At 38.7% G+C, this 20,785-nt stretch overlaps 1 protein-coding gene across 2 annotated transcripts; it reads right to left on the reverse strand.

Moving 5' to 3' along the window:
- Window positions 1-5,603: 5,603 nt before the first annotated feature.
- On the reverse strand, window positions 5,604-19,591 carry NR2F1 (nuclear receptor subfamily 2 group F member 1). Of its 2 annotated transcripts, none has more exons than XM_063453694.1 (3): window positions 18,115-19,591; window positions 13,519-14,046; window positions 5,604-6,724 (listed from the first exon to the last, which is right to left on the reverse strand). In XM_063453694.1, the coding sequence occupies exons 1-3, from the start codon at window positions 18,542-18,544 to the stop codon at window positions 6,444-6,446; spliced, it is 1,239 nt and encodes a 412-aa protein (XP_063309764.1). In that variant the 5' UTR covers window positions 18,545-19,591; the 3' UTR covers window positions 5,604-6,443. The 2 variants fall into 2 exon arrangements, with proteins under 2 accessions (XP_063309764.1, XP_063309765.1); XM_063453695.1 differs by lacking the exon at window positions 18,115-19,591 and adding an exon at window positions 15,162-15,379.
- Window positions 19,592-20,785: the final 1,194 nt, after the last annotated feature.

The following is a 20,785-nucleotide window of genomic DNA, read 5'->3' on the forward strand; positions in this document are numbered from 1 at the left end:
CTTGATGCACTTTTTGGGGGGGACACATGCCTCTTGCTTTTATTTATTCACAGTCCTTTGGCAACAAGGAAAACATTCTAAATTCGAATTTTTCAAGATATCTAAATATCCTCGAGCTGAACTGAAGTTCACTTTCCTTCTCTGATGTATAAATCTGCAGGTCTTAGAGATTTGAAGACAAAAGGAGGGGAGGCCTGCTGGAGAGCTAGATATCTCTGTTAGTTGTCAATGTAGGTTCATTGGATCAGAATGCTAATGAGCTTTGCTAGCCTGGAAAGAGACCACATCGCCAAAGAATCTCTCTCCTGCTTTATTTCTCTCCCTGTCTCTATCCCCCTTCTCTGTCTCTCACTCTCTCTCCCTTCCCCCACCTCTCTCACTCCCCCACCCTTCCTCTTTTCAAAAGCTAAGGGGGGATCAATAAATGACCCCATGATTTTACTAGTGCTTTATTTATCTGAGTGAGCAGTGATATTATCAGCCTTAAACGTTATATACAGCTAAATCAACACAGAGCATTGCTCACAGTAAAGCTGAATGATTGGATATTGTCATTGTCACCCCCCCCCCCCCCTCCCCATGTGGACCAATATGGTCCCTTTGAGAGACAGTTTGCATTGGTCTCACACCTGCTGGCAGTTAAAGGGTTAAGTCTGATGGAGGTTCTTACAGGAATATACATTCATATTATCAGGGCATAATTAGGATTAATAAGAGAAATTCTCCAAAATACAGGATCAGGCTGCAAATTTAAATTTGATATCTAGAGCAACTTTGGAAAAAACCTCAATGATAATAATCAAATTAAATTGTTTATTGGTATGAAGGAGAGGGTGCTGAGCTTTGGCTATCTTTGTACCTTTGTAATTACTAGTTGATAAATGAGCAACGGACACAGTCTAGGAGGAATTCGATGCTGTGACAATCTCAGCACATAAACCAGGCCTGGGTTAAACACAAATATTAATAAAAGCTGCAGGGGTGCAGGCAGACAATCGTGACTTGTAAAAAATAAAATAAAAAAATCAAGTGATACAAAAAAAAAAGAGTGATTGGCAAATAAACTGTTAAAAGGACATTGGATACATTGGGGTTTATTCACTAAACAGTGACTTGATGAGAAAGTACAACATTCGAATTTAAGGTCGAGTTGTAAACATGATCCAATTTATTAGGAGATTTTTGTTTAAATTATTCTACTTCGATAGTTTTTTTTTTTCCCCCACTGTTGGCAAGTTTGTTCTAAATTTATTTTTAAAATTTTCCATTTTGATCTCAGTTGGCTGTCAACTCAGTTAATAACAAAAAAATAAAAATAAAAAATAAAAGATTCCCTTGATAGTCACAAGAGGGGTTCGCCTGCTAAGCAAGAAAAGAGTTAATAAATGGTTTAACTCTGTACCAGTTACAGGCTACTGGAACTCTCTGGGGCGTGAAGAGTTAAGAAGGTCTCGAGTTATTCAGAAGGACAGAAAGCTATGTAGGAAGAGGGAGAGAAGTTGGGGAAATGGATTCTCTGACAAGTAGCTGTAATAAATGAGGGTGTCTTTCAGATAGATATCTCAGACGTGAAATTGCACCCAGCTGGTTGTGTATGGAAAACAAATAGTTTTGTATAAGGGGCACCCTAGACTTGTGGCTTGATGAATAGGAAACAACAGAGGTAAATGGCTCTTTAACTCATTTAGGAATAAAACTGTTTGGCTTGTGTAGTAAAAGAGACCAAGGACCCAGAGTTCACAAAGAGTTATTAGTGAGCACTTGTGATTAGTGCTACTCATAGCTAGGAGCTGATTTATCATATGTCACCAAACTGTGACTCCCAGGCTCATAGGGCAAACTTTACAATTCTATATGGTGTACAAGTCTTGTAACTGGCCCTCCCTGGGACACGGGGAACATGTGCCCTTTACTGAGATCGATAATGGCAGTAAAATAAAATTAACCCCCTCCCTCCCCCAGAAAGAGCGAGGTCTGACCCCAGTCATAAAATGTCAATGAACTGAATCTCAAACATTCTTCAACTTACTTGGGAAGTAACTGTGAGGTAACAGTCCAAACAAATCACTGTGTCAGCAATTAAAACTCGAATTAACCCCTTTATATCAAACCGGGCAAGGTCCCATTATATCGGGACGAAAGTGACATGCCATCACATGAGTTAATGGCTGCAGCTGGCCCTGTTAGGCTTTGAATGAAGTCGTACAACGCAGAAAGGGTTAAAATCACAGGGGGACCTTGGCTGCTTAATGTTAGACAGAGATTTGGGGACTCTTCAGAAGTCCAGTTTTTGGCATTCACTATCCTGTTTGGCAAACCCCCACCTAACCAACATTTCAAAGTGTTTAACATTAATTTTTTTTTTATATACATTGAAGCAATCACATGAAGTCATGCCCCAATTCACACACATCTCCCTCCTTTTCATGTTGAATACATTGTATTATATAAAACCGTCGTCCATAAATGTTTCATTCTAAGCAGGAGATCCCTTCCATTTGTGTGGATTTGTTTCAGATATCCTGATACCATTTTTTGTGTGTTGTGGAAATAAGGTACTTTGCCAACTCTTTGGCAAACTATGTCTTTAATTTTAATCAGCCAAACTGCGTCACCATGTACGCAAACCAGTTCAAATAGGAAAGCTACTATGGTATACTGAATGACGCAAAAACTGACGCACTTTCCCAGACAACCTGTGGAGTCGGATATTTGATTATTGTAACCAATGTATTCCTGAGAAATGCAGACTACCTAATAATATAGAAGAGGAAACTACACTTCTACCTTAAAACTACAATCAGACAGCTGGAGAGGTAGCTGTTGGCCCCCATAATTGTGACCTAGAACTGTCCGATAAGATGGAGCATTTGTTGAACAGAGAGGCTGACACTTCTCTACAAGGTTTCATCTTGGTCAGCTGATGAAATTGCCCTATTTATCAAAGTCAAACGATAACCCACCTATCCAGGAGAAGCTGATCTCGGAATCAGAAGGCTGGGATTTTAATTTGTATTAATGCTAAATATTTACCCCATGTTTGCCTCGATAGAGATAGAGATATATGGGTAAATTAAACAATTTAAATAAATGATTTGTTAATTTACTAATTATTCTATTTGTTGATTGATTCTATTTGTTAGTTTTTTTATGATACTTAAAATATATATATTTTTAAATATCAACTTTTAAAAGTAATTTGTTTTTCTTTTATATAGAACGCAAAGAATCAGTGTAAAAAAAAACAAAAAAAAAAAAACTAGTAAACAAAAAAAAAGAATGAAATAAAATACAAAAATTAACTGAAAGTCGCTTACGAAATGGTTAACGCTTTCATTCAGGCCAATACAGCGAGATTCACGTGGCAGCGAAATGGTTAATAGATAATAGATAGATGTACCTCTAGGCTGGTAAAAAAAAATTAAAATGACAAAATGGATTTTCATCCCTAAACTTTGGGTTAGTAGAAAACCGAATTTGACGGTTTTAGGGTCATATAGCCAAATAGAAGAAATGATCCAGGACATTTTTTTGTTAATTCATTAAAATGAATTAAAATTGTTCCACATATTGTCAACTTCGGATTTCTGTTTACCACTGCCACCATTAAATTACTTAAACTACCAAATAAAAATAATTAAATTAAAAAATAAAAATAAACAAGGAAAAAAAAAAACAAACAAAAAAAAAAACCGATTTAAATATAAATGCCCGTACATTTTGTCTTACTTTTATAATATAGACTCATTTTAATATTTCTGCAAATACTGTAAAGCCAGTTGTTTCAATCGAAATTCAGAATGAATTCAGAAAGTCCAGAGGAATTAAATTAAAAAGGAGTTAAAGGAACTCCGAGCATGCGAGACTTCACTCCAATTTACACAAAGAAAGACTGAGTGCCTGCTCAGGTTTGAACCCAGTAACAGAGAGTTCTAAATGAAGATCCCTGCAAGGGTTAAATGTAAACCCAATAAATGATAGCAGTGATACTAATCAAATATTGCACATATTGGGACTCGCTTAGATCACTGCTGGCTGTCTTACAGGGGGGGACGGGGGAGGGAGGGACTGCTCCCATCTTACTGGGGGAGAACCAGACTCAATGTCTTTCTACACTTGTATTGCATCAAAAGACTAAACGGGAGGCTTGTAGAATAATTTGCAAGCGGTGTATTTATGAGACAAATGTCTAATTTGCACATCAGTATTGGTGCTATCAAGATAAGCCTCCCCAGATTATATCTCTCACAGAACAGCCCTGTTTGAAGTATCTGAGAGTATCTTTGTGGTGTGCTCACAGACATACAGATATGATGTCATTCACCCTATTCTCTCCACCACAGATTGACTGACATCTCATTTACAGAACCAGTTCCACAGAACCAGACTTCCTCACTGGGTCTATAGTAACATCATAGCAGTCTGTATACATTGACTGACTGTGTGTGGGTGTACATCTATCTATTTATCTATCTATCTATCTATCTATCTATCTATCTATCTATCTATCTATCTATCTATCTATCTATCTATCTATCTCTCTCTCTGTCTGTCTGTATCTATCTGTCTGTCTGTCTGTCTGTCTCTGTTTGTTTGTTTGTGTGTGTGTGTGTCTTTTTATATGTTACAGAATTACATTTGACCTTGAATTCATTTATTATAAATCGAATAGAAAGTAATTATTCACTATTTTCTAAATATACATTTTCAATAATGAGAAGCCATTGCCAATAAGCCCTTAAACCCCATCCTTTTCGGTTTGTTTTTAAATCTGCTAGCTTATTAATACACTAAGAACGCTCCCCTGACACTATGTATCCTCACAGATCTGCCTCACATTCTATGAAACATTAATGCTCCGATTGGAAGCCAGCGACAGCAGCCCAGGAGCATCAGGCGAACCTTTACCTTCAAAAGGGCTATTTTAGAAGGGATTTTTAAATGAAAATTGTGTGTGTAGGATGGGAGCAGGGGAATGCACTCATCTTCCATCCTTATTTGGTTTGTCTCCTATAGACAGCGGTCTGTGTGTATATCTATATATAATTACACACACACATCCAGTATTTATAATATATCTATGGATATCTCACTCAGGGAGAGAAAAAAAAGATCATTATATGAAAATCCTTACAAACTTCACACACAAGGAAAAAACCCACTGTGATAGCTATATTAATAGGCTGGGAATAGCCTTTACCCTGAGAGGAGGCTGGAGATAATAATATTACTGAAATAGATAGCAAAAAATAGGGTCATATCAAAATACCCATTGTGAAGTACTCAGACCTATGAAAAGGTTTTTTTTTCTCTATACAATCAAACTGCTCAGACAATGATAAGATCTCTTCTAGTATACCCTGTGCTTTAACTCATTGGGCAGGTCACTTTACAGGCTGCACTGTCAGCTCAGATAAGATATATATATATATAAAAATAATAAGCCCAAAAAAGGATACATTAAAAAAAAAAAAAAATCAACCTCTAATAGAGCCTGCAAATTTGGGCAATAAATAGCTGTCATCAAATCCACTGATTAAAATAGCAAGGTTGAATATTTAAAAATAAAAAAAAAAGAATTATTAAATAATTATTGGCCTTCTGATCGGTGGTTTCATTGCTCGTCAAACACACAAGAAAATGTATAATCGCCTAATGTATCCAGATATAAACCTCCCCATTGTGGGATATATTACCAGAAGACCACTACTGGCCATTTTTTTTTTAACAACATCTTTACAGCCAAACACAGTGTTTATTATATAGATTTATATATATTTGATTTTGCTAAAGTCTTTTTTTTTATTTTGTTTAAATTCTCACTTCAATTTTAATTCTTGGAGAACATTAGCTTCGACAACATATATATCGCACTCATTAAGCAAAGGGTTATATCAAAAATGATTAGTAGAGAATAAACAGGAATTGCTGGTTTGGAACCAGAAAAAATACAAAACAGATATAGATACATAGACACAGGACAATTTCTTTTTTTTTTTTCGTTTTTGTTTTTATATAATGATTTGGAAACTGTTTTCTTCCTAATTCGAATTTCTTGCTGTCTGTAGGCGCATACAATGTATCCAATTTAACAAAAAGAAAAAAACAAACAAAAACAAAACAACAAAAAATGAAAAGAAAGACTAATATGTTACAAAATTAACATCAGTTTCCATTGGATGGGATTGCGCTGTTCCTACAAGGGATTTATCGTCAGTCCATTTTTTGTTTTTATCTCTGTACAAAATTAATCCAGCCCAGTTCACAGAACATCCAAGGAAGGTCCATATCCTTAGTTTATTTAATATTAGAATCCCTTGGTCCATTTCTGCTCAATTTTCCAAACACATGGAGTTCTTTATTGGTATAGCCATATTCTAGGAAGTCTTTAGATAAGTCTACCTCCCCACCACACATGGTCTGAGGTCCACTTTGAAGGTTCTCTATGAACATTGGATAGACATATAAGGCCAGTTGAAGCTACTTCCAGATAATAACATGTCTCTGATGAGAGTCTCTATTGGGGTTTTACCTACCAAACGGACAAAGAAGAGCTGTTCGATGACTGAGGAAGATACAGTACGAAGTGAGGGCAGCCTGAGAAGTAATTTGCCGAACCTGCTAGGCTGGTTGGGATACTGGCTCCTTACATACTCCTCTAAGGCGCATTGAGACTTTTCCTGTAGACTTTCAATATGAGCAGCATCTGAGAGACCACAGGCATCTATAGGGGACCATGGAGAGAAATAGAGAGGGCATCGAATTAGTGGGATATAGACATAAAACCAGACTGATAAAAAAATAATCAATATTAAAATGCATTTCAAGAACATTTTATTTATATTATATTAAAGAAGAGAAATAAAATATATAATTCATTAAACAGACAGGGAAGGTGTCTCTGCTGAAGCTAAACGTGAGACCTCGACCCCCTCCCAATTCGGTGATTTTGTGCCTTTAGGGATCCAGTTCGCTACAATTCGGAGTTTAGTGAATATGCCTGGATAGTAAACTCGCAAAATCACCCCAGTGTGAGTGGAGTTAAATGAGGAAAGGCTTGAGAAATGTAAAGAATAATGACAGAGTTATCACCAATAAATAGTCTATGTTTTATTCTTTAATACATGGGTTATTTTACGCCAGCGATCTGCTAGTGGGTGGTGAATTCGCCACAGCTCGCTCTTTACAGGATAGACGCTGCAATGTTAGAATAACTGGGGCCTATTTACTAATCAGCGAGATCTGCACACAACGCAGACCCTGAAATGCAGCGAAGGTGAATATTTAGAGAAAAGAAACCAAATTGGGAAGAATATTATATTAATCCAAGTCGGTATTTTATTTACCCCCCCCCCCCCCCAACTCTGTTATTTGACTTTTTTTCATTATTATTTTTTATCATTATCCTGTCACTGAAACTCGCTGTTTTGTGAATAGACAACTATATTTGAAGCCATAATGAAGCTGTAAACCGGTTCTTAACCTCTCTCACACAGAGCAAATCTCCAAGTGCACAATTAAATACTTGACTACTATAAAATCATGTATATTTAATGAACCCCAGTGCATACCTGCAGGACTGTACACAGACACTTTACTCCCGGTATAAACAGGATGGGATGCTCCACACTAGTCGTGGGCCCTGTCCCTGGGGGCCACAGCTCACTTGTTTTGCTCCGAGTATTATTGTGTTAAATGTATATGGGGATTTCAGCAATTTGCACACACTACACTCCTGGCTTCTTCTAAAAACCCATTAAACACACACAGTTTCAAGAGGCTATGAAGCTTGTCTGGGGTACTTTAACCCTTTAAGTGCCAAACGTCTGGGTTAAAGAAAACACGTGATCCATGCCTGCCTGGTGTTACTCTATGGGGTTAATGTACTAAAGAGACACTATTAGGAGCTCAATTTCAAACTGTAACAAATTACCTGAATATAACCAACTGGCCAGTACATCCTGACATTTTGTAAGTAGGCTCTTAACGTATCGCTATTCGCTGTTTAGTACATAAGCCCTCTGCCATTTACTATTTGTAACAGTGAGATTCGAGGGGATCAAAGTGTGTTTTATCACATTCGGCATATTTAACTGGTAAATAATCTAGACAGCTGGTGTGGTGCTATCATTGCACCCTGATCCCATTTATTCTTATGTAGAGAGTCAGGCCGAGAGACAGACAGAGAGACAGACAGACAGACAGACACACACACACACACTCTCTCTCTCTACTTTACTTATTAGAAGGAAATCATACACTGCTCTATATATACATCAATACACACACACACACACACACACACACACATTCTTGTGTATTATATACTCACACATACACATTTAAATATTGTGCAGTAAGAACCACACACTCTTCTAAAATTAGACCATTCGGTGAAATCCACAAACAGCTATTTTATCAGATTGTACACTAGACACAAATATATATATATATATATATATATATATATATATATATCTCAATAGAACAAAAGGCTACAATGGAAACATAAAAATATAGAAATAGTACTGAAGATTCAGTCCACACACACAAACACATAAACAAACACAAACACATAACCTAACTATACAGCTACAGAATTACACCACAAACAGGCCTTTACACACCTATATAACTACATACCAACATATCTAAACAGCCCACCCATACTATCCTATCCTATAGAACCCAGCCTCACAATAAAATTCTATCTATCTATCTATCTATCTATCTATCTATCTATCTATCTATCTATCTATCTATCTCTCTATCTATCTCTCTATCTCTCTCATTATTATATTTGAAATTGCACTCATGCATTATCTCATTAATAATAGTAATTATACACACATACATACTTATACTAACAGGATTTATAGGTACATATAGAGCCAATTAACTCAGACATTCACACACCTACCCCCACAATGTACAGACCCCATCCACACACCTATACCCACAATGTACAGACCCCATAACCAATCCACACACCTATACCCACAATGTACAGACCCCATAACCAATCCACACACCTATACCCACAATGTACAGACCCCATCCATACACCTATACCCACAATGTACAGACCCCATCCACACACCTATACCCACAATGTACAGACCCCATCCACACACCTATGCCCACAATGTACAGACCCCATAACCAATCCACACACATTTACCCACAATGTACAGACCCCATAACCAATCCACACACCTTTACCCACAATGTACAGTACCCATCCACACACATACATACTTATACTAACACGATATATAGGTACATATAGAGACAATTAACTCAGACATCCACACACCTATACCCACAATGTACAGAACCCACCTACACACCTATACCCACAGTACAGACCTCATAAACTTTCCACACACCTAGACCCACAATGTACAGACCCCATCCACACACCTACAGACACAATTTCAGAAAACATCAATATGAATTAAAAAAGGCTTGCAGCCATACAGCCCAACCACACATTGTTACACTGTTACAGCTCTGCACACACTGACACCCAGACACCAACATATGACCAAAGAAAGCTATTTAATATCACTACTTATTAACTGGGACCTTTAACCCCTTAACCGTGAGAGCAGCAGGGAGAGTGATGGCTTTATCTCTCGGAAGTCATGGGGTTAATTCATATTTATCATATAAAACTCCTATCACAAATCGAACTGTAAAATTCTTATCGAACCTGGCAAATCTTAACCAATATTTAATTTGCTCGGGTGAAAAAAAACAAAAAGACTAAAATAAATAAATAAATATATATATATATATATATATATACTATGTTGAAATGACAGCCGAGCAAATCTCAGATCAGGTTAAAATAAATAAAGCTACAGCATTAATCCTGATAACTGTTCATTTCTAAATTTGGAGACTTAAAAATAAAAGACAATTTAACGAAAATGATCAAAACCAAGTGATTTCATTCGGACGTTAATAAACCAGACGATGAAACGATTTGAAGTAATTAAATGTATTTTGGTAGATCAATCACTAAATATCTTTTTTTTTTTTTTTTTTGCCCGGGAGCAACAAATTGAAATAAAAGAGATGATGCTTGTGAACCTTTAATCAGCCTTTAGATATATCTAATAATCTCAGCAGTGTTTTACAGGGTATATGTTGATAGTTGGCTAATAACTCTGAAGGTACAATGTGCAAGGCCTCCAAGCACTGTGTGTACACCATTCACACAAGCAAATGTACCATATCCCATATGCTTTATCATTATCTACACCAATTACATCAATATAATGCTGGGGAATCAGCAATCTAATACTGTTTTTAAAAGGAGTGGCACATACAGTGTTACTGTAACAGTGCTAACATTAATATCTATATCTATCTATATAAAAAAAAACCACAGAACTGGAATGTGTGCTGCCTTCCAGGGGGATAAGGATATTAGAATATTAATTCATTCTGTGCCTCTTCTCTGGGCTTGGAAAACAGATTTAGGAATTGTGTTGCAAACCAAATTCATCGTTACATCCATGCAGTTAATAGTGCATAGAGATAACGCCCCCTTATACATATGAATGACTGCTCACATGCATCAGAAACCCCTGCATTGCATTTAGTGTGGATTAATATGTCAGTCGGTGGGAAATGTGTATATCATCCCTAATTCCAACATACATATTATTTATTTCATTTATTTTTTTTATTGTTATTTTTATTTTATTTTACACAATAATCATCTGATTTGGAGGTCTGTTGACTCCTTTAATCAAGTTTTTATGATGTCTTAATTAAAGTTGCCAGCACAATCTGTTTTGGAATACTAAGCGTACTATGCAGAACTGATATAAAGAATTAGCAATTTATTATTATTATTATTATTGTTTATCACAAGCAAGCAATGTTACATTGTACTCTCAGATTGCATTTGTTTACTGTTTACTGTTTGTTTCCCAGGAGATTCCAGTAAACAGGCGGATTGTGAAGTTTAGTAGCAGAATCGGTTAATGTTTAGATGAAATGGGTAAATTATTCTTATTTTAAGGGGAACGTGGGTCGTGACCTAACCTTTGGAAGGCATCCAGAAATACATTAGGTTACACATATTTTCCGAGGGCTAAATGGGAAAACCACAAGCCAGCCTTAAATACTTAGCCCCACGAAACTCATTTTCTACATGATGCTTGTAAAGTGTGTCATACAAAACTGGAGTTTGTATAAGAATTGAAAGTAAAGTAAAAACAAAAAAAAAACAACAACAACAACTTTCAATTAGATTTTCTCTGACAGGCTATCAAAGAAAGTGTGTCTAAAAAACAAACAAACAACATTATATAAAAGTTTTCTGTATGTGTGTGTGTGTGTGTGTGTGTGTGTGTGTTTGTTGGGGGGTGTAGCTGCGATGCTGGGGTGAAACAAGTCTAATTAATTCTGACAGTCCTATTTCCATGTTCAATTATTCAAAGGATTAAAGTATTTAATACTTTTATAGGCACCATATTAATGCATAATATGTTACACTGATTTTGTTTAAATGCAGGTGTTCTAATTTTCAAATCAAGGACATCACTCTAGAGAAGTATATGACCAGTCCTTATTAAAGCAAAGTGTTTTATAGCAACACAGGGAAACATTAAGCAGTTAAATAGATATTGTGAGTATATGCTTAACTTAAACAATAGATTGCTGCAACAGCTCTCTGAGACACACACACACACACAAACGCAAACACACACACACACACATATATTTATACATACATACATCTATGCATACATGTTTATACCTACACTAACACGTTTTTCGGTAAATGCACACACATTATAATGCATTACATACTTAAATGTACACACACACACGGACACACACTCACACACACACACACACACACAAATTAAATTTTTACATATGATCCATATAAATAGCCGGAATGACACACATTTATCATGTCCACGTGCAAACAATGGGGCTGTATCTGTGTGAATCTCTCTCACAGCTAACACTGTCTGATGAATTTAATTGTGCATGCTGCTATTTAAACAGACATTTCTCTATAGCTGGGTCTCTGTAATCCTGTGATCTGACCTCCATCCATCTATCTATCTAGACTCTCATTCATGGCTCTTCCAGGCTGCATCCCAGGCTTGGCTGTATTTGCACAGAGTGTGCTAAGGGGGGGACAGTCACAATCCTGGCTACCAGATCTGAACCACCCTGCATGGCAATCACATTTTCTGGGGTCTAAAGAAATGATCAGGCGTTCAAATCGATATTAATAATAGTGCATTTTCTCAATGGCAATACAATGCACTTGGAGGAGCTATCTGACACAATGTATACACTTTGAAAGAACAGCCAGGATGCCTGGGCCCCAGGCTCTCACTCTGACAATCTTTGTCTAAAATAAAGCCACAACATTTCCCAGCTATTCACAAGTGGGATTCACTAAGATCATTTAATCGAATTCGAAGAAAAATGGATTCCATGCAAGCAATAATTAAAGGAGCTGGCTGATGTTAAATACATGTGTGATGGGGATGTGGGTTTCCTTAGCTTTGTTTACAAGAAATATCCTAGCAATCTGGGCTCTCTGTATTCATAGCTCATTAACTATATCTTCTCCTTGTAATGGACACAGTTTAAGGGGGAAGCCCTCACTGATTACCTCTGAGATTGCTTTTAAAATCTATCACAAAAAAAAATCATCTCACCACGTCTGCATCTAAGCATCGCCTGCACTCAATTTGCAGTCTTTTCCCCCCCTTCATAGACAATCTGTTAAATATTTAATAGGAGTGTGGTTTCCATAGCAAAATGATTTATTGCTGGCAGTTTCGATGGGGCTATTTTACTGCTTTCATATTTACTGGAATACCCTGAATTTTTACTATCACTCTGCCTTGCTAAATAATAATAATAATAACAACACTATTATTATTATTATCATTATTATTATTATTATTAATAATAATAAAGTCAAATAAAAATAAAAACAGTGCTTTGACAAAGGAAATCAGTCGGTGTATGGATGTATTTTTGTTCTACATAAACTAAATGTATCCTCATTAAATATCACCAGCAGGCGCTGTTTGCAATCCTGGACATGGGGGGGGGGGGGGGGGGTCAGACTGGCTCTAATTTTGGGGTGACAGCACTCACTCTGTGCAGCCTCCCATCATCCTATAATACATTGTAACCCAGCTGCAAGCTTGGCTGAGGACCCCCACAACCTTGCATTTAAAAGACCCAGAGTTGAGGAAACATCTCAGGAGCTTTCCTAGTGCAGGAAGTCACCCAAGTCCAGGTGGTCACTGGAGGTCCCTGGAACCAAGCCACGCTCACCCACCCAAATCGCAGGAGGCTTCCTACTACATGAATTCACCCAAGTCCAGGAGGTCACTGGAGCCAAGCCACCCTCACCCACACAAATCTCAGGAGGCTTCCTACTACAGAGAGTCACCCAAGTCCAGGAGGTCCCTGGAGGTCCCAGGACTCAAGCCAACCTCACCCCAACCACTCACTCACCTGAGGTGAAGAGGACGATGGCTTTGAGGCAGCTGTACTCCGCCGAGTCCACGTGCAGGGCCTTGAGTTTCTCCACCTGCTCCTGGAAGATGCGGATGTGGTCCATGAAGGCCACCACCCGGTCTGCTGACATGGGGGACGCGTGGAGTCCGGCGGCGGCCAGCAGGGGGGCCACGTGGAGGGGCATGGAACACTGGGCCGCGTTCAGCACAAAGAGCTCGCTCCAGGTGAGCCGAAGAAGGGCCACCTGATCGGTGATCTGCAGGTCCGGGAAGAAGGGGATGTTCCGGGCCCACTCCACCGCGCTGAACAGCAGGCGGGCGGCCAGCTCGCAGATATTCTCGATGCCCATGATGTTGTTGGGCTGCATGCACTGGCTGCCATAGCGGGAGGTGGGATACGGTTCGGCCCGTAACAGCAGGGAGATGTAGCCGGACAGGTAGCAGTGGCCGTTCAGGGGGTCCCCGTTGGTCAGGGCGTACTGGCCTGGGTTCGGCTGGGTTGGAGGCATTCGTCCTCGCTGAACCGCTGACAAAAACAAAGAGAAAGGAGAGGAAATGTGCAACCAGGGCAGCAAAAATACACCACTGACACTGACACACAGACTGGGCAACAATGGCATCAGCCTGGCACAATTCTATAGAATTCATGGCTTTATTAACGTATGTGTGTGTTCATGTGTGTGATTATTTGTGTCTGATTATGTGTGTCTGGTTATGTGTTTTCATGTCTCTGTGTGTTTTTGATTATGTGTGTTTATGTCTGTGTGCATGTAGGTACATATATTATCACACACACAACAATCTACATAATATAAATATACATATATAATTATACATACACTTATATTCTGTGTCACTGTAGGTATATAATAAACATAAGGATGTCTATATACATATATCATTATACATACACGTATATTATGTATCACTGTATGAGCAGTAGGTATGTTATAACATTAAGGAAGTCTATACTGTATATACATGTGCGTATAGATACAAAACACATACATTTATATTTATACATATATATATTACATACAACACCTATTAAACACACACACACACACACACACATTATATATTATATATTTTTAGAGAGACATAGATAAATATATTACCAGACACCCACACATATACACAAATAAAAAAATACAATGAATAGAAACAATTTATAGGAAGAAACGTGACAGATGCCAAACACACACACAACAACAATGAAACACACTCTCTCTCATTCATAGTGTACAGGGTGAGTCTACTGATATTATCTAAAAATAACAGTAAATAGATTTAAAACACGTCCATATCGTGATATATTCTACTCGGGAGGCTGTGCCATGCTGCTTGTGTGTGTAAGATCTTTTTTCCTGCTCATTGTTGATACTTTGCAAGGCGATTAAAAATATATAGCCTCTAAAATAAAAAATACATGTAGCTATATCTATATGTATATCATCATGGATATATTTTCTCTGTAGTAGCTGCTGTAATGCAACTTTTATTTTTCTAGATTAATTCAGCCAAGCAAACACAGACACACACACAGACACACACACACAAACAAACACTATGAAAAAATATATATTATATATATATTTTAAAATGTTAAATAATGTCGAAAAATATAAAAGGGAAACTTACAATAGTTAAACATTCTGAGAAAAATGTGCCCAGCAATTTATATTTAAGGCTTAGGCTTCTCGCTTGCTTGTGTAAAGCATGCTTTGAGTCTGAAGAATCATGTATCAGCGATGCCAAACACTGTATTCATTATCTCCATGAATGCGAAACGTAAGCATACTTATTTATGGTTGGTTATAGTATAGCTGACCAAAGTGGTTTTTTATGTGTGCTTTTGCATGTGCCAAATACTGTATCTGCCTTGTAAACAAAAATAACTTTAAGATAAAGTAGAATTTTCCTATGTTAATAATGCATTAAAAAATAATATTATTATAATTATCATTATTATTATTTTTAAATTAAATCATACAATGCACTCTGTGGGCAAGCCTCACCTCTTATTTACCTACAGCTGGATTCCAATAATTATCAGTTATTTTAATTTATGTATGGGGCGATGAGGCTTCTTTTAAACACAGCACACATCAAACGTCTACAAAGAAAAATAAAATAATATAAAATTAACAGAAAGGCTCTACATGAGATTTTTTTTATTTTTATTTTGTTGAACTTTTAATTCTGGTCCCTAACACTCTTATTAAATTAGCTTGGAGATATTTTAGTGCACAATATATTCATGATGATGATATAGTTTAAGGTTTAACTTAGCAAGTGAATTCACTGATACATCTATGTAGTTGTGTTTATGCATTCGGCTGATCGATTGTTTAGTGAAGGTCTAATAGAATTTCCAGCCCATTTTATCCATCAGTAAATAGTGTCAGATAAAAAAATAATAATAATAAAAATAGCTACACTGTAACTTTAATCTCCAACTGGATACTAGGAGTGAGTGGGTACAAAGCCAATTGGAGACGATATATGGATTCTGTTAATATTCAATGGTTCATTAATTAAGTTGTATTTTTTCCCACATAGTGCTTTCCTTAAAGAGAGGGTGGAATGTTGGGATAAGCAGAAGGATGTTGGGATAAGCAGAAACAAAGTGATCTATAAGGGTTTCCAGCCCAAACTTCCCTCTGTCTGTATATTCCTTGTATGTGAGGACATGTGTTTTAACAAGGCCACGTCCCCCCCCCCCCCCCTTCTCCCGAACAAGGTTGCAGCAAACTCAAAGCATCACTTCTAAAGTTTTTCAAAGGCCCCTGTTTTGAAGAGCCCCATTTAACAAGGTGCTGGAGGGATCTACTGGTTTCATCAGTAGATTTTGTTAGTGACTGAGTGTCTCTGAGTGTGTGTGTGTGTGTGAGTGTGTGTGTGTGTACGTGAGTGTGTGTTTAAATGACAGTAAAGAGGAAAAACACAGATCGAGGAAGAAGCACATCTAAAGAGGATCAGACAACATCCCACAGCATGCAGCCACACACAAAACACACACACAGATCCTCTCACACAGAGAGACTCTATTATTAATATTAATAGCGCCACAATGCAAAACAGGGAAGAGGTAGGGGGTGCACATCAGCAAGTAGAAACAGAAATATGTATATATATAAATAAATAAACAAACAAACCCAGAGTGACATTAATATTTACTCAGACACACCCCTAGTACATCACAACACAACATATACACCTAGAACCATACCACAACACACACACCTAGCACCATAACAAAACACACAACACACACCTAGCACCATACCACAACACACACCTAGCACCATAACAAAACACACAACACACACCTAGCACCATACCACAACACACAGCATATACACCTAGTACCATTCCACAACACACACCTAGCACCATACCACAACACACAGCATATACACCTAGTACCATTCCACAACACACACCTAGCACCATACCACAACACACAGCATATACACCTAGTACCATTCCACAACACACACCTAGCACCATAACAAAACACACAACACACACCTAGCACCATACCACAACACACAGCATATACACCTAGTACCATTCCACAACACACACCTAGCACCATACCACAACACACAGCATATACACCTAGTACCATTCCACAACACACACCTAGCACCATAACAAAACACACAGCATATACACCTAGTACCATACAACACACACTTAGTACCATTACAAAACACACAGCATATACACCTAGTAATATACAACAACAACAACACATACCTAGTACCATACCACAATACAACATATACACTGGGCACCCTATCACAAGACACACCTAGTACCACAACACAACATATATACCTAGTATTACACAATAACACAACATAAACACACCATACTACAATACACATAGCACCATACAACAACAAACTATACCACACAAACACTTTGCACCAAACACAAATACAATATATACAGCATGCATTATCCAAAGCAAAACACAACACACAGAATACACACCTAGCACCAAGGTACAACACATACACCAAGCACCATACCACAACATATACACCTAGTACCACAACATATACACCTAGCACCATACCATACCACAACACACACCTAGCACCATACACAACATATACACCTAGTACCACAACATATACATAGCACCATACCATACAATATCACAACACACACATAGCACCATACCATACCACAACACAACACAACATATACACCTAGCACCATACCAAAACACACACATAGCACCATACCATATCACAACACAGCACATACACCTAGCACCATACCACACCACAACACACACATAGCACCATACCATATCACAACACAGCACATACACCTAGCACCATACCACAACACACACATAGCACCATACCATATCACAACACATACACCTAGCACCATACCACAACATATACATAGCACCATACCATAACACAACACAACACATACAGCTAGCACCCCACCAAGTCCACCACAACACGAACAAACACACACTGAGCACCACAAACACACACTTGGCACAATACACAACACCAACACTAATCACCACAACACATAATGTGGTAGAAGAAATATTCACCTTCCCTCCTCATGCCCACTTTCAGGCACTTCTTGAGCCGGCAGTACTGGCACTGGTTGCGGTGGTGCTGGTCTATGGGGCAGTTCCTGTTGGCCCGGCAGGTGTAAGTTAAGTTCCTGCGGACGCTCCTCTTGAAGAAACTTTTGCAGCCCTCGCAGGTGAATTGTCCGTAGTGCTTCCCGCTGGACTTGTCCCCGCACACCACGCACTCTATGTGCTGCGCGCTCTGCCCCGCGGAACCCTGCGGCTGCTTCTCCCCCGCGGTGCCCGGCGTGGAGGGGGGGCCCGGCTGGCTGGGGGTCTGCGGCGTGTGGGGGGCCGCTGAGGGGGCTTGGGTGGGCTCCCTGGCCGGCTGAGCCGCCCCCGGGTTATTGGGGCCCCCGGCCACGTCTTCCTGCGGATCTCTCCAGCTGCTAACTACCATTGCCATATCTCGGGCCCAGAAAGAACTGGGGAGGGAGGTGATGGCCGGGGTCGGGGGGGGTCTGATTTTGGAGGAGGAGAAGAAGAAGCTGGCTGTCTCTGCCGTGGTTGCCGTTGATGGGAGCCGTTTCCTTAGATTTGTCTTTTTGCAGGGATTTCACCCCCCACCTTCCTCTTATTACAAGAAAAAAAAAAAAAAATAATAATAAAAAAAAAAAAAAAAAAAAAAAAATTATGTAGAATAAAAAAAAAATATGGATAAAAAAAATAAAATAATTCTCAGTGCCAACCGATGTATAATTTGTATATATAAAAAGATGCTGAAGTGGCTGGGAGTGTATTTATTTAATTGCTGCTGCTTGCCCCCCTCCCCTTGTGTTGTCTCCCCTTGCCTGTGTTTATTGGTCTCCGGGTTGCAGGCTGTGGCTGGAGGAGGGTGAAGCGTCAGATCAGGCTGGGGAGGTGGCAGGGCTGGCTGCCCCAATTTGCCCAGGGCACGGAGGAGCAGACATAAGGAGGCCAGGGGGGTTGGGGGGTGGGGAGGGCAGCAGGCTCTGGTTGGAGGGCTGCAGCGGTGGGATCCGGGGGGCTGCCGCTGCTCTGCTGAGGGTTTCCTGGGCTGTGCTGCGGCTGAGATCCCTGCTGCACTAGGGCTGAACAGAGAGAGAGAGAGAGAGCAGCTGGCCGAGGAAAGGAGGGAGGGAAAAAAATAAATAAATCTTGAAATAATAAAAAAAAAAAAAAAGAAAAAGCTGATCAGGGTTTGTAAGTGTCCAGGGGCCAAATCCAGGGTAAAGCCCAGCCAGCCATTCAAGGAAAGAACCAGTCCTGTTGGATAGTCTGAGCCAGGAGGTTGCAGGAGATCAGACACTTCCACTCTGCCTCTTTTTATTTTTTTTTCTTCCTTTGCTTTTTTTCCCCTTCTTCTCTTTTCTTCTTTTCCTTTTCCTTTTTTTTTTTCAATTTTTTATTTTATTTTATTTTTTTCAATTTTTTTTTGTCAAGAGGAAAATAGTCGTACAAGACCTCCATGTGTCATGAGGGAAACAGCAGGAAGAAGTGTGGACAAAAAAAATAAAATAAAAAAATAAAAAAATAAATAAATATTGAAAAATAATTGAAGGATCCAAAGTATCAGAGCAACAACAGCACCAGATATTCTCCTTCTTCTTCCTCGGCTCCTGGCTTTATTCCTTCTGGTAGAAAATGACAACAAGCATCTTACATTCTGTGACCAGGGGAGTGTAAAATCTTTCTTTCTTTTTTTTTTTTGAAGTCTGTAAAATGAGAAGTCGTTGGGAAAAAAAAGTCAAGGGAGAGAGAGAGAGAGACCTCTTGTCCTTCTTGCTTGAAACTGTAGAATTAATGCAGAACTAGTGCAGGCAAATCAAACAGAGATAAAAAAAAAAAAATAATAAAAAAAAATATCTCTATTTTTTTTTAAATATAAATATCTGATGACGAAGCCAGTGGTAGTGTGGATGGTCCTCTGCTGGAATTGTCTATAAAGAAGCAAGGGGCTGGAAAAGAGAAGAAAAGAAAAAAAATCCAAAGCCCCCCCAAAAATAAAAAAAAATCCACTTAATAGAATGTGCAATAAAACAGAGAGAGTGTTAGAGAATGGGAGAGATAGACCCAGTGAAAAAAAATAAATGCGCTTAAACGAGGAGACTTGCAGAGCAATGTTGCTGAGAGGGGGATCTCGAATAGCTGTATATAGTGAACTTTGACTCTAATATTGAAACTGACACGTTTCTATGGAGATTGCTACCTTATATGGTGTTCATGTCAAGGAGCCAAGAGAGGGACTTCTGGCAGCCACTAATCAAAGGCGACTGACTGGTCAGAGCCCTGAATGAGGGGAGAGGGGGTGGGGGGAGAAAAAATGGGAGGTTAAGGTTAGACAATCCCTCTGCACTGCATTGGCTGAATAGCTCTGGCTTTTTTTCCTCTCTCTCTCTCTCTCTCTCTCTCTCTCTCTCTCCTCTTTGCCTTGTTACCTAAGGCTGGGGCTGAGAGGAGGGGAGAGAGGGAAATTGGGGAGGGGGGCTGTGACAGGCACACTGTTCATTCACACAGGCCTTGCCTGTCGCTATTTACTTTCAGCCCTGATTAGTATGGGTCGTCTGTGGGGCTGAGCTGAACAAAATAAAATAAAAAAAAAATAATAATAAAAAAAATAAAATAAAATAATTTTTTTAAAAAAAAATACACTTTACTTGGGGTGGTGGATTGGGAAATTAGGAGA

This window comes from Pelobates fuscus, chromosome 5 (assembly GCF_036172605.1).
Source record: "Pelobates fuscus isolate aPelFus1 chromosome 5, aPelFus1.pri, whole genome shotgun sequence".
NCBI lineage: Eukaryota > Metazoa > Chordata > Amphibia > Anura > Pelobatidae > Pelobates > Pelobates fuscus.